The 12,284-nt window shown below is 40.9% G+C and overlaps 1 protein-coding gene across 6 annotated transcripts in view; it reads right to left on the bottom strand.

Moving 5' to 3' along the window:
- The window catches only part of TLK2 (tousled like kinase 2), a 123,139-nt gene that overhangs the window by 40,213 nt on the left and 70,642 nt on the right, over positions 1-12,284 (bottom strand). For 4 of the 6 annotated variants that reach the window (XM_037070362.1, XM_037070361.1, XM_037070356.1 and 1 more), the window contains 2 exons: positions 12,146-12,241; positions 10,649-10,741 (listed from right to left, as the gene is read on the bottom strand). In XM_037070362.1, the coding sequence (XP_036926257.1) occupies positions 10,649-10,741; positions 12,146-12,241 (189 nt within the window). The remainder of the gene's footprint in view (positions 1-10,648; positions 10,742-12,145; positions 12,242-12,284) is intronic. The other 2 variants (XM_037070357.1, XM_037070359.1) reach the window with 2 other exon arrangements.

Here is a 12,284-nt window from a genome sequence, read left to right as displayed (position 1 = left end):
CTCTAATCATTCTGTCTTCCTTTTTTGACATGCCCACTCCTTTGGTACTACTCTACATCCAAAGAAAGAAAAAACCTTAAAAAAACAAAGGAGAAGAAGGGTAGTGGTGTGAGGAGAGTGTAACACTTCCTGAAAAGTGAAAGTAGACATTTATTTACTTATTTTTCAAAAAGATTTTATTGAGACTTCCGCCAAGATGGAGGCATAGGTGGAAACACTGTGCCTTCTCCCACAACCAAGTTTGAACACAACAAAGGTTTGGAGAAACAAAGACACAACCAAAGGACAGAAAATTGAATTATACGGAAGTCCGACTACATCTAACCGTTCAATGGGGATGGTAGGACGGGCGGAGCCAGCAGCGAGCAGGGTCGGGCAGGACAGGGCCCCCGACCCAGGTGCGCAGGCAGACGGGAACCAGTTGGGGTGCGGGGCAGACCACAGGCGCATATTCGTGCACAGTGAGACAGACCACGCAGGCCCCAGGGGGCGAGGGCTGACGGCGGTGGCACACTCGAGAGCAGTGGGACGAAACGCCTGGGCCCGGTGACGGCAGCAACTGCGGCACCGGTGAGGGCCATGGCGGCAGGCTGCGGACAGGACGCCATAGTCCCTCTTTGACCCCGCCCCCACATACAGCGTCACAACCCAGCGACTTAGTTGCCCTTCGGCACCGGTGAGGGCTGGGGCGGTGGGCGGCAGACGGAACGCCAAAGTCCCTCTTTGACCCTGCCCCCACATACAACGTCACAACCCAGCGACTTCGTTGCCCTGTTCTAGTGAACACTTTAGGGCTCTGATCCTGCTATGGAACAGGCACAAACAACCCGAAAGATGGCGCGAGAAGAACTCAAAGTCCCAGAGCCAATAACTCTAAGCAACCAAGAAATTGTCAGCCTGTCAGAAGCACAATTCAAGACACTATTTATCAGGATGCTCACAGAACTGGTAGATTATAGTCACAAATTAGAGGAACAAAGTCACAAATTAGAGGAACATATGAAGGCTAAACTAATTGAAATGAAGGGAGATGCACAGGAAACCAATAGTGATGGAAAGGAAACTGGGACTCAAATCAATGGAATGGACCAGAAGGAAGAACAAAACATCCCACCAGAAAGGAATGAAGAAATGAGAATTCAAAAAAATGAGGAGAGGCTTAGGAACCTCCAGGACATCTTTAAACGTTCCAACATCCGAATTATAGGGGTACCAGAAGGGGGAAAGAAACAGCCACGAGTGGAAAACATATTTGAACAAATAATAAAGGAGAACTTCCCCAGTCTGGCAAAGGAAATAGACTTCCAGGAAATCCAGGAAGCTCAGAGAGTCCCAAAGAAGTTGGACCCAAGAAGGAACACACCAAGGCACATCATAATTACATTAGCCAAGACCAAAATGAAGGAGAGAATCCTAGAAGCAGCAAGGGATAAGGGGACAGTCACCTACAAAGGAGTACCCATCAGACTGTCAGCGGATTTCTCAAAAGAGACCTTACAGGCAAGAAGGGGCTGGAAAGAAGTATTCCAAGTCATGAAATCCAAAGACCTACAGCCAAGATTGCTTTATCCAGCAAAACTTTCATTTAGAATGGAAGGACAGATAAAGTGCTTCTCAGATAAGGTCAAGTTCAAGGAGTTCATCAGCACCAAGCCCTTATTATATGAAATTCTCAAGGGACTTATATAAGAAAAAGAAGATGAAAAATATTAACAGTGAAAGGACAGCAAACACACAGTTATTAACAACCACACCTAAAACAAAAGCAAACCAAGAGGACAGCTAGATCAGGAGTGGAACCATAGAAATGAAGAACACATGGAGGGTTAGAAACAGGGTGGTGGGAGGGGGAGAAGGGGGGAGAAGGCACAGAAAATAGCATAGATGGTAGGTAGAAAATAGTGGGGAGGGCGAGAATAGTGGGGGAAATATAGAATCCAAAGAACTTGAGACACGTGGTTATAAACTAAGGGGGGAGAATGGTGGGGGAGGGAGGGTGCGGGTGGAGGGGATTGAAGGGGGGGAATAGAACAACTGTAATGGCATAATCAATAAAATATATTTTTAAAAAAAGATTTTATTTATCTATTCTTAGAGAGAGGGCAAGCAAGGGAGAAAGAGGAAGAGGAACATCAATGTGAGAGAGAAGCATCCATCTGTTGCCCCTCATGTGCCGTGACCAGCCCACAACCCAGGCACATGCCCCAACCAGGAATCAAACTGGCAACCTTAACTTTGTAGGACGATGCACAACCAACTGAGCCACGCCAGTCAGGGAGACAATTTTTTTAAACCCCAAAAGTACTAAGTTATGACTCAAGTTTTTCATATACTCCATCTTCTCAATTTCTACCCCCTCCAAATTATAAGAGAAAATCTATTTAGAAAACTACAAAGATAGCAGAAGCAGGCCAGCTGGGCTGTATAAGCTCAGGAAACAAGTTACAGAAGCAAAAGAAAGGCCCATAGAACTTAGGAGAGAGAAAGGCAAAGGTAACGCACCTGGGGGAGAGAAGAGCAGGAATGGAAAGGTACAGGTATGCTCCTGAGAAGGAGACGATGCCTCTTTGCAATTTTAGGAGTCAGGCAATAAAAGAACAAAAAGAGCCCGTGATCCTTTTTCAGTCCAGCAGAGCTACTCTGGACAAAAACCTGTCAGTACTGGAACTGGTCTAGGAGCTTTTTAAACCTAAAACATATCTAATTATAAATCTCAGCAATTCAACCAGTACCCAAGTGAACACAAACAAGAATAAGAGCTGCCCCAAACACGCATATACTAACAATGAAAGAAGGAAGTACTCAGTGTAAACACTACTCTCCTCACTCAAAGATGGAGAAAAAGTAATAAACCAAAGAAACAAAAACAAAAACAAACAAAAAAAAAACCCACGACCAAAGAAAAATATTTCTGAATTAAAAAGGAACACTAGCTTGAGGACGACGAAAATGATATTCCTACAGAAATTAAAATAACATTTTAGAATATTGTTTATCATACACCATAAAATGCAAAAGGATATGGTGTCTATGAAACAGAAGCCAAAAACCATGAAGAAAGTATTGGATGGGAAAAGAAAGTGAATTAGAGGCTTCCGGTGAAGACGGTGGCACTCACATGCTCCCACCACGACACCAAAATTACAACTGAACTACAGAACCACCATCATTCAGAACCATCTGAAATCTAGCTGAAAAGAAGTCCTATAACTAGCTGCTAGGAGGGACAGAAGTGCAAAATGGGCTGGTCCCACATCCACATATGGCAGATGAAAATCAGGAGGAGTATGTCAGTTCTGGAGGTCCCCCTTGAGAAGCCAGAGTTCCTGTGGGCCCCCCAGCTCAGGGTTCAAGTGCCAGGAAGAGAAGTCCCCATAACTTTTGGCTGTGAAAGCCAGAGAAGATTGTGGATAAATGTGATGGAGGGCTCCTAGATTCCTAGACATTCCTCTTAAAGGGTCTATGCAAGTCAGACTCACTTAATCTGAGCTCCAGCACTGGGCAATTGAAAGAAACTAGGGATATGCGGAGGAACTAAAGCCTCCAGCTTAAGGAGGAAGGCTAGAGTGGGGGCTTTCTCCCAGGCACTGTTCCTTTGCTGAGCCCTTTCAGCACAGAGCCAGCAGGCAGGCAACATTATCTGAGTCTCCACCAATCTGGCTAAACTGTAGGCCCTGCCCCTGTGATTCCACCCCAACTAACTTTGAGGCCCACCTAAAGCCACTTCCAATTGCAATTCCACACAAATGGACTGTCTTGGCTCATGGTACAGACTTTCCAAAATTCTCTCAAAGTTCCACAAACCCCAAACAAACAGCATCTGGCATCTGCATGCTCTGTGTATCTTGTTGCTAAGCAGCCCAGCCCAGCACCAGCAGCAGCAGCAGCTGGCCTCAGTTCACACTCTGGCCTCTCACAAGCACCTCTAAGCCCAGCGAAAGTGGCAACTATTTGCAGATCGAGTTGTAGGTCACTCCAGGTGGCCCCAGGTAGGGCACAGGCAGCAGCTGACTTTGGCCTGCACCTCCCACGAGATCCCAGAGCCAGTATACCCAGCAGACAGCTTTGGAACACACAAGAGCACCACCCAACCACCTCCATAAATGACACACTTAAGGGGTGAATTCAGTGGACACCTGAACCTTGATGAAGCAAGTCTTGCTCTAGGGGTGGGCCCCCCCCGCACAGAAGCTCCTCTGCTGTAGTCTCAGCTAGTGCTTGCAGCCAATCAGCATGGGGTGGGGAAGGCTATCCCTCCCACTGAAATGCCAAAAGCAATCAACGCTCAACTGCAACAGAAGGGTGCACGTGGCTCATACAGCGGGGAGGGGTATGCACACCTGGAGCACCCAGCTCAGGAGACCAAGGCAGCTGTGCCACTGGACCCCATAAAATACCTACTACATGAGGCCACTCAACCAAGACCAGGAGACATAACAGCTCATACACAGACACAAACACAGGGAAGCAACCAAAATGAGGAACATGAGACAAAGAAACATGTCCCAAATGAGAGAACAAAACTCCAGGAAAAGAACAAAACAAAATGGAAATAAGCAATGCACCAGATGCAGAGTTCAAGACACTGCTTATAAGAATGTTCAATGAATTTAGGGGAGGAATAGATAAACTCAACAAAGAGACAGACAACCTAAAATAAGACCAGTCAGAAATGAAGAATACAGTAACTGAAATAAAAAAATACATTAGTTTAAGAGGACAACATCAGATGTACCAACATTCACATCACAGGGGTGCCAGAAGGAGAAAAGAGAACAAGAAATTAAAAATATACTTGAAAACAATCAGCCTGGCTGGTGTGGCTCAGTGGACTGAGTGCCGACCTGTGAACCAAAGAGTTACCAGTTTGATTCCCAGTCAGGGCACACGCCTGGGTTGTGGGCCAGGTCAGGCCTTCAGTAGGGGGTGAGCAAGAGGCAACCACATACTGCTGTTTCTCTCCTTCCCTTCCCCTTTCTCTAAAAATAAATAAATAAAATATTTTTAAAAATAAGAAAAAATGACAGAAAACTTGCCAATTTTGGCAAAGGAAACAGACACACAAATCCAGGAAGTACACATTCCCAAACAAGAGAAACCCAAAGAGGCCAACATCAAGACATGTCATAATTAAAATGCCAAAAAAATAAAGACAAAAGAGAATCTTAAATGCAGCAAGAAAAAAGAAGTTAGTTACCTACAAGGGAACTCCTATAAGATTTCAGTTGACTTCTTATCAGAACCTTGCCGGCCAGAAAGGATCAGCAAGAAATATTCAAAGTGATGAAAAGCAAAGACCTACAACCAAGATTACCCTACCCAGCAAAGCTGTTATTTAGAAGTAAAGGACACATAAAGAACTTCACAGACAAGAAAAAGCTAAAGCAGTACATCACCACCAAACCAGTATCATAAGAAATGTTATAGTCTTCTTTAAGAAACAGAAAATTTAAAGTTTGAATAAAATAGAATACATATTTATAGCAATTACTTTAAATGCAAAGGAATTAAATGCTCCAATCAAAATACAGAGTGGCTGGATAGATAAGAAAACAAGACACATACTCATGCTGTCTGTAAGAGGCTCACTTCAGATCAAAAGATGCCCATAGACTGGAAAGCAAAGGAATGATTAAAATATTTCATGAAAATGGAAATGAAAAAAAAAAGCTGAAGTAGCAATACTTATACCAAACAAAATAAGACTTTAAAACAAAGGCTATTAACAAGAGACAAAGAAGGACCCAGCGTTTCCACTTCTGGGTATTTGTCAGGAAAAAACAAACAAACAAACAAGACATATTAAAAAAACATATGCATCCATATGTTCGTTAGCCAAGCACTATTTACAACAGGCACAACATGGACGCAACCTAAGTGCCCATCAACAGATGAAGGAATAAGAAAGATATGGTAGATACATAAGATAAAATGGCATTTATTACTGGGCAACAAAAAAGAATGGAGTATTACCATCTGCAATGACATGAAGGTACCTAGACAGTATGATGTTGAGCAAAATAAGTCAGACAGAGAAAGATGAATATGATACGATTTCACTTATATGTGGAATCTAAAGAACAAAATAAACATATAAAACTGAAACAGAATCACAGATACAGAGGATATTTTGCTGATTGCCAAAGGGGAGAGGGGCTGGGCGAAAAAGATAAAGGAATTAAGAAGCACAAATTGGTAGTTATAAAACAGTCACACGAACGTAAAGTATAGTATACAGAATACAGTCGATATTGTAATAAGTATGCAAGGCGCTAGATGAGTTCTAGAGTCATCAGGGTTTTCACTTTGTAAGTTACATAAATGTCTAATCACTGGGTTGCACACCTAAAACTAATATAATATCGTCTGTCATCTATAACTGAGACATAAAAAAATTTAAAAGAAAGTGCATTAGATATGGAAAAAAGTGGTTAATTAAAAATGTAATTTTGTAGAATCAAAACTCAGATGAGCTACAGTAAATAGAAAATATAGGAAGACAATTAATGTTTAAGGAGATTCAGAAGAGAAAGAAAATCATATTAGACTTCCGGCAAAGATGCAGGCGTAGGTGGAAACACTGTGCTCCCTCCCACAACTAAATTTAAAGACAGCGAAGTTTTAGTAACAAAAACGCAGCCAAAACACAGAAAATTGAACTGTATGGAAATTCGACAACAACGAATCACTCAGCCAGACGGGTAAAAGGGGCAGAGTCTGCAGCGGAGCGGAGTTGGGCTGGAAAGACCACAGGGTCCAACCAACCCAGGAGCGGAGGTGAAGGTGGTTGGTGGATCCCAGGCGTGTGGTGGCAATGGGCGGACCCAGTGAGGGCACAAGGCTGACTGCGGTCACACATTCTCACACAGATAAACCACGAGAAGGAGAGAACAGTGAGACAGTCTGCTCAAGCTAGGGCCCCAGCGACAGGAATTAGAGCCTGAAAGCACCAACTGGAAAGACTTTCTTGGGGTTGAGGGGCCAGGAGAGGCTCTCAGGCTCACAGAGAGTTTGTTGGAGAGACCCACAGGATCCTGGAGAGTACACAGGCCCACACACCTGGGAACCAGCACCAGAGGGGCCCAATTTGCTTGTGGGAAGCCACAGAGGGGACAGAAATCTGAGAGAGAGCAGAGCAAAGCATCATTTTTCCCCCTCTGAGCCCACCCCTACATACAGTGTCACAACCCAGTGACTGAGTTGCCTAGCCCTGGCGAACACCTAAGGCTCCACCCCTCATACATAACAGGTGCAAAAAGACCAAACATTATGACTCAAGAACAGCTCAAAGCTCCAGAACCTATAATTCTAAGTGACCAAGAAAAAGCCAACCTTTCAGATGCACAGTTCAAAACACTGGTGATCAGGATGCTCACAGAATTGGTTGATTTTAGTCACAAATTAGAGGAATATATGAAGGCTAAACTGATTGAAATGAAGGGAAATGCACAAGAAACCAACAGTGATGGAAAGGAAACTGGGACTCAAATCAAAGGAGTGGACCAGAAGGAAGAAAGAAACAACCAAACAGAAAAGAAGGAAGAAACAAGAATTCAAAACAAAAAGAGAGGCTTAGGAACCTCCAGGACATCTTTAAACATTGTAACATCCAAATTATAGGGGTACCAGAAGGGGAAGAGAACAGCCACGAGTGGAAAATTATTTGAACAAATAATAAAGGAGAACTTCTCCAGTCTGGCAAAGGAAATAGACTTCCAGGAAATCCAAGAAGCTCAGAGAGTCCCAAAGAAGTTGGACCCAAGGAGGAACACACCAAGGCACATCATAATTACATTAGCCAAGATTAAAATGAAGGAGAGAATCCTAGAAGCAGCAAGAGATAAGGGGACAGTCACCTACAAAGGAGTGCCCATCAGACTGTAAGCAGATTTCTCAAGAGACCTTACAGGCAAGAAGGGGCTGCAAAGTAGTATTCCAAGTCATGAAATCCAAAGACCTACATCCAAGATTGCTCTATCCAGCAAAGCTTTCATTTAGAATGGAAGGACAGATAAAGTGCTTCTCAGATAAGGTCAAATTCAAGGAGTTCATCATCACCAAGCCCTTATTACATGAAATGTTAAAGGGGCTTATCTAAGAAAAAGATAAAAAATATGAACAGTGAAAGGACAGCAAACTCAGTTATTAACAACCACACCTAGAACTAAAGTAAACTAAGAGGACAGCTAGATCAGGAGCAGAAACATAGAAATGGAGATCACATGGAGGGTTAGCAACAGGGGGTGGGAGGAGGAGAAGGGGGGAAAGGTACAGAGACTAAGTAGCATAGACAGTAGGTAGAAATTAGACAGGGGGGGAGGCAGGAATACTATGGGAAATACAGAATCTAAAGAACTTGTGAGACATGGACATGAACGAAGGGGGGGGGAATGGTGGGGGAGGGTGTGCAGGGTGAAGGGGGGAATGGGACAACTGTAATGGCATAATCAATAAAATATATTTGTGAAAAATCATATTAAATGAGACATAAAATGATATGAATAAAGACTAGAGAACTAGTTTTTAATAAAGACTAAAGACCAGGCTCCAAGCTAGAAACCAAGGAAGAGGTCAACATAAAATGGAAAAGGGCTAAACTTAGGCTTTACCACATATTTCCAGAAAAAAATATATAGACCCATATATAGATGTGCCTTAGCAAAATGTTTTGAAATGCAAGAATAAAGTGGGTGGTAAAAAGCAGAAGGGAAGACTTATCATCACCACGGAAAAAAGATTATAGTCCTTGTTTTGGTCATGGCCTTTTCTGAAACATTAAATGTCAGAAAAACTGAAAAGGGGTATTTGTGTATGTGTGTACATGATCCGTAAATCTTGCACACAGTGCTATCTATTATATAAAAGGGCACAGGAAATTTGAAAGGACAAATTCTTCTTAAGACACAATTACTTAAAAAGGTTTTCCAGTCAACCAAGAGATAAAATAGAAAGTATAACTGAAAAAGAAGAAAACTGCCAATGAGTTTGGAAACAAGTTTAACAAACATGTGTAACTAATTATTATAAATTTGGTCTTAAATTTAAATATAAGAATTATTCTTATAATGTAAGAATTGTTCTTATAATGTAAGAATTGTTCTTCTGTACAATATAAGAATATAAGGATTTAAATATAAGAATTATTCTTATACACAATATTTAAATAATTAATTTATTAATAACAGTCTAAAACAAATTTTACTCATAAAGATCAGCTTACAGCTTAGATATGTGCTATTATTTCAAGTTTTACATAGGAGGGAGTCAAATACACTACTTCTGTATCTTTTGATAATTACAGAAATAAAGGTAAAAACTTTTGGAGGGGAGAGAACCACAAATACAGTAACTTTTATTATTTTTATAATAAATTAAAAACCCTTTGTTCAAATATGGTCTTACCCAGTAAGAAAAATGGAAAAAAGCAAGACAGCAGGCGCCTACTCAGCTGTGTCATCGGAGCCCTGAGGTTCTTCTACTGAACCTTCAGGGCCCCATGGGGCCAGTCTGCACCCCAGTATAAAGAAGATTCAAACCTGCCTCTTCTAACTTGCTGGAGGAGAGGAAAATGTGAGGTACTTTTACCCATAAATCATCAATATTTATGTACATATGCATTTATATATATACTATAAATGGCTCAGAATTTACTAAAGGAAATATATCAAATGTTTTACCTCAGTTGATGTAATTATGGGCACCATATTTTTTCAGTATTCTCTGAATTGTTTTTTATAAAGAGTAGGTATTGCTTTCATTACAACAATAAAAAGCATTTTTTAAAAATTTAACAAGGGGTCTGTCAATAGCTAAATTGCATATTCAAAATATATATATTTAAAATAGCATGGTATATTTTCAAGTGATATCTTTTAAATTCCAGATTAGCTATTTTAAGAATTTCTCCTGCCCCCTGGCTGGTATGGCTCAGTGGACTGAGCACCAGCCTGTGAACCAAAGGCTCGCCAGTTAGATTCCCAGTCAGGGCACATGCCTGGGTTGCAGGCCAGGTTCCCCATGTGGGGCACATGAGAGTCAACCACACATTGATGTTTCTCTCCCTCTCTTCCCCTCTGTCTAAAAATAAATAAATAAAAGCTTTAAAAAATTTCTCCTGTAAGTACAAAAAAAACTTTAGATGAAAACATTATGGAAGACAAAAAATACACTGTGGCTGATGAGGCTCAGTGGATTGAGTACTGGCCTTCGAACCAAAGGGTCACGGGTTCCATTCCCAGTTAGGGCACATGCCTGGGGTGCGGGCCACATCACCAGCGGGGGGTTGCACAACAGACAACCACACATTGCTGTTTCTCCCCCTCTCTTTCTCCTTCCCTTCTCCTCTCTCTAAAAATAAACAAACAAAATCTTTTTTTTTCAAAAAGGACACAAAATATCAAACCCAAGTTGTGAAATAGTTTTAAAATTCAACAATATAAAACTTCTAATTTAAAGACAATGCTTAGAATTCGGGTTTGATCCTGGTTGCTACTCAGATTCCCTCGGATTAAAGGAAAATAGCCAAATGTTTATGATTTAACTTTGTTCTTTGGCTACAGTAACTATCTCCATGACATGCACATGTTCCAAATACATATAACATTAATCAGTGCTTGTATGACATCTTTTACCATATTTTAATACTTACTCTTAACAAATCATCTATTCTTCCTTCCTTCTTCTCTAAGTCAGAATTCTTACTGTTTTCTAGTGCAGATATTTTTTCTATTGTGAGGTCAGACTAAAGAGACAAAAACAAAATTTAAAGTTAGTCTCAAAATATTACGTACCATCATATTTTTCTCATTACTTTTCTGTGGGGAAGCACCTGCTGACACAAATAGCCTGGAATCACATGGCTCAAGAAATTAAATCTTCTTTCCTCATCTTATTCTTTAAGCTTTATATTCTGTACACCTGCACTTCAAAAACATGTTAATACTGGAATCAAATATATACATTCTCAAACCTTTGTGCATTGAACATTACAGAAACATACTACTTTAGAAATGAAAACTAACTTTGAGACATGACCTAAATCTCTTAAAGAAAAAAACTGCCACCTAGTGGAAACAAAGAACAATTAGAGGGGAGAGACCTGAATGCTTAACTAAATCTACTTGACTGCTCAAAGGCTATTAATTCAAAATAAAATTAAAATCTGCTCCTGAGTGCTGCATAGCTTTTGAGACTCAAGAAAGTCTCCTAGATTGTCAATCATCCTGTCTTGTAGGCAGCACAGCGCCAAGAAAACCTGGTATGCTATTTGGCTCACTCAGTATCACAAAACAGAGTATTTATCTACTATCCTTTTCAAATAATATCTTTGAATATTCACAACATTCCCTAAATTAAAAAGAGTTTCTAAAGAATGTTTAAGCAGAACATTGTGTTGTGCTGGTGAACTGCATGTTAAAGAAGTTTACCTAGGTCTTACCAAATGAGCAGGTACAAGGAATAAATGAACTCCTTTCATAAAGTAGTGAATTAACATTCATTAGGACAGTCAATACTGTCCTAATAAGCATTTTATATCCATTGTTTGAGATAATTAGAATCAACCACATTTTTTAAATCCTCACCAGAGGATACGTTTACTGATTTGAGAGAAGGGAATGAGAAAGAGAGAAACATTAATCAGTTGCCACCTACCCCAAACGCCCTCTACGCGCCCCAACTAGGGATAGAACCTGCAACCTAGGTATGTGCTCCAACTGGGGATCAAACCCACAACCTTTTGGTATACAGAAAGACACTCTAACCAACTGAGCTACCCAGCCAGGGCAGAATCAAACATATTTTATATATGACTTGTACTCAAGAAAATTGAGGCCCAAAAAGATAAAGTATAAGGTGCAAAGACAGAATTTGAACTGAGGCCTAGAAGTCTCCAAACAAGCACTCGTTCATCAATGGTTGCACTGAACATACCAAAAAGGGGGAAAAAACACCTTGAAAAGTTAAAGCACCTCCCAAAAGACTTGAAGTACTCATAATGCAAGTTCTGAATACAATAATACAAATAATGAGGTAAAGTCAGAGAATTAAAGGGAAGACAATGAGAGGACTCACAGATTTTATGTGTATAGCATTTATTTCTAAGCAGATCTTTGCCTCCTCCTCTGTTTACCAATCACCAACCTACCTGGGTCTGTCTGTGCTGGATGGAGATCTGTTTCTGGGAGCTGCAGGAATGCTCTGTGTTACCAGATCCTGTAGAAGAGGGACTGTTTTGCTGAGCCTGTAATAAAGGTATATTACCAATCACAAGAAAGTTTCGCATC

The sequence above is a fragment of the Sturnira hondurensis genome, unplaced genomic scaffold (genome assembly GCF_014824575.4).
Source record: "Sturnira hondurensis isolate 20B ecotype Veracruz unplaced genomic scaffold, ASM1482457v3 Scaffold0018728, whole genome shotgun sequence".
NCBI lineage: Eukaryota > Metazoa > Chordata > Mammalia > Chiroptera > Phyllostomidae > Sturnira > Sturnira hondurensis.
The sequence above is the reverse complement of the archived record's forward strand: the minus strand, read 5'-3'. Positions and strand labels throughout refer to the sequence as shown.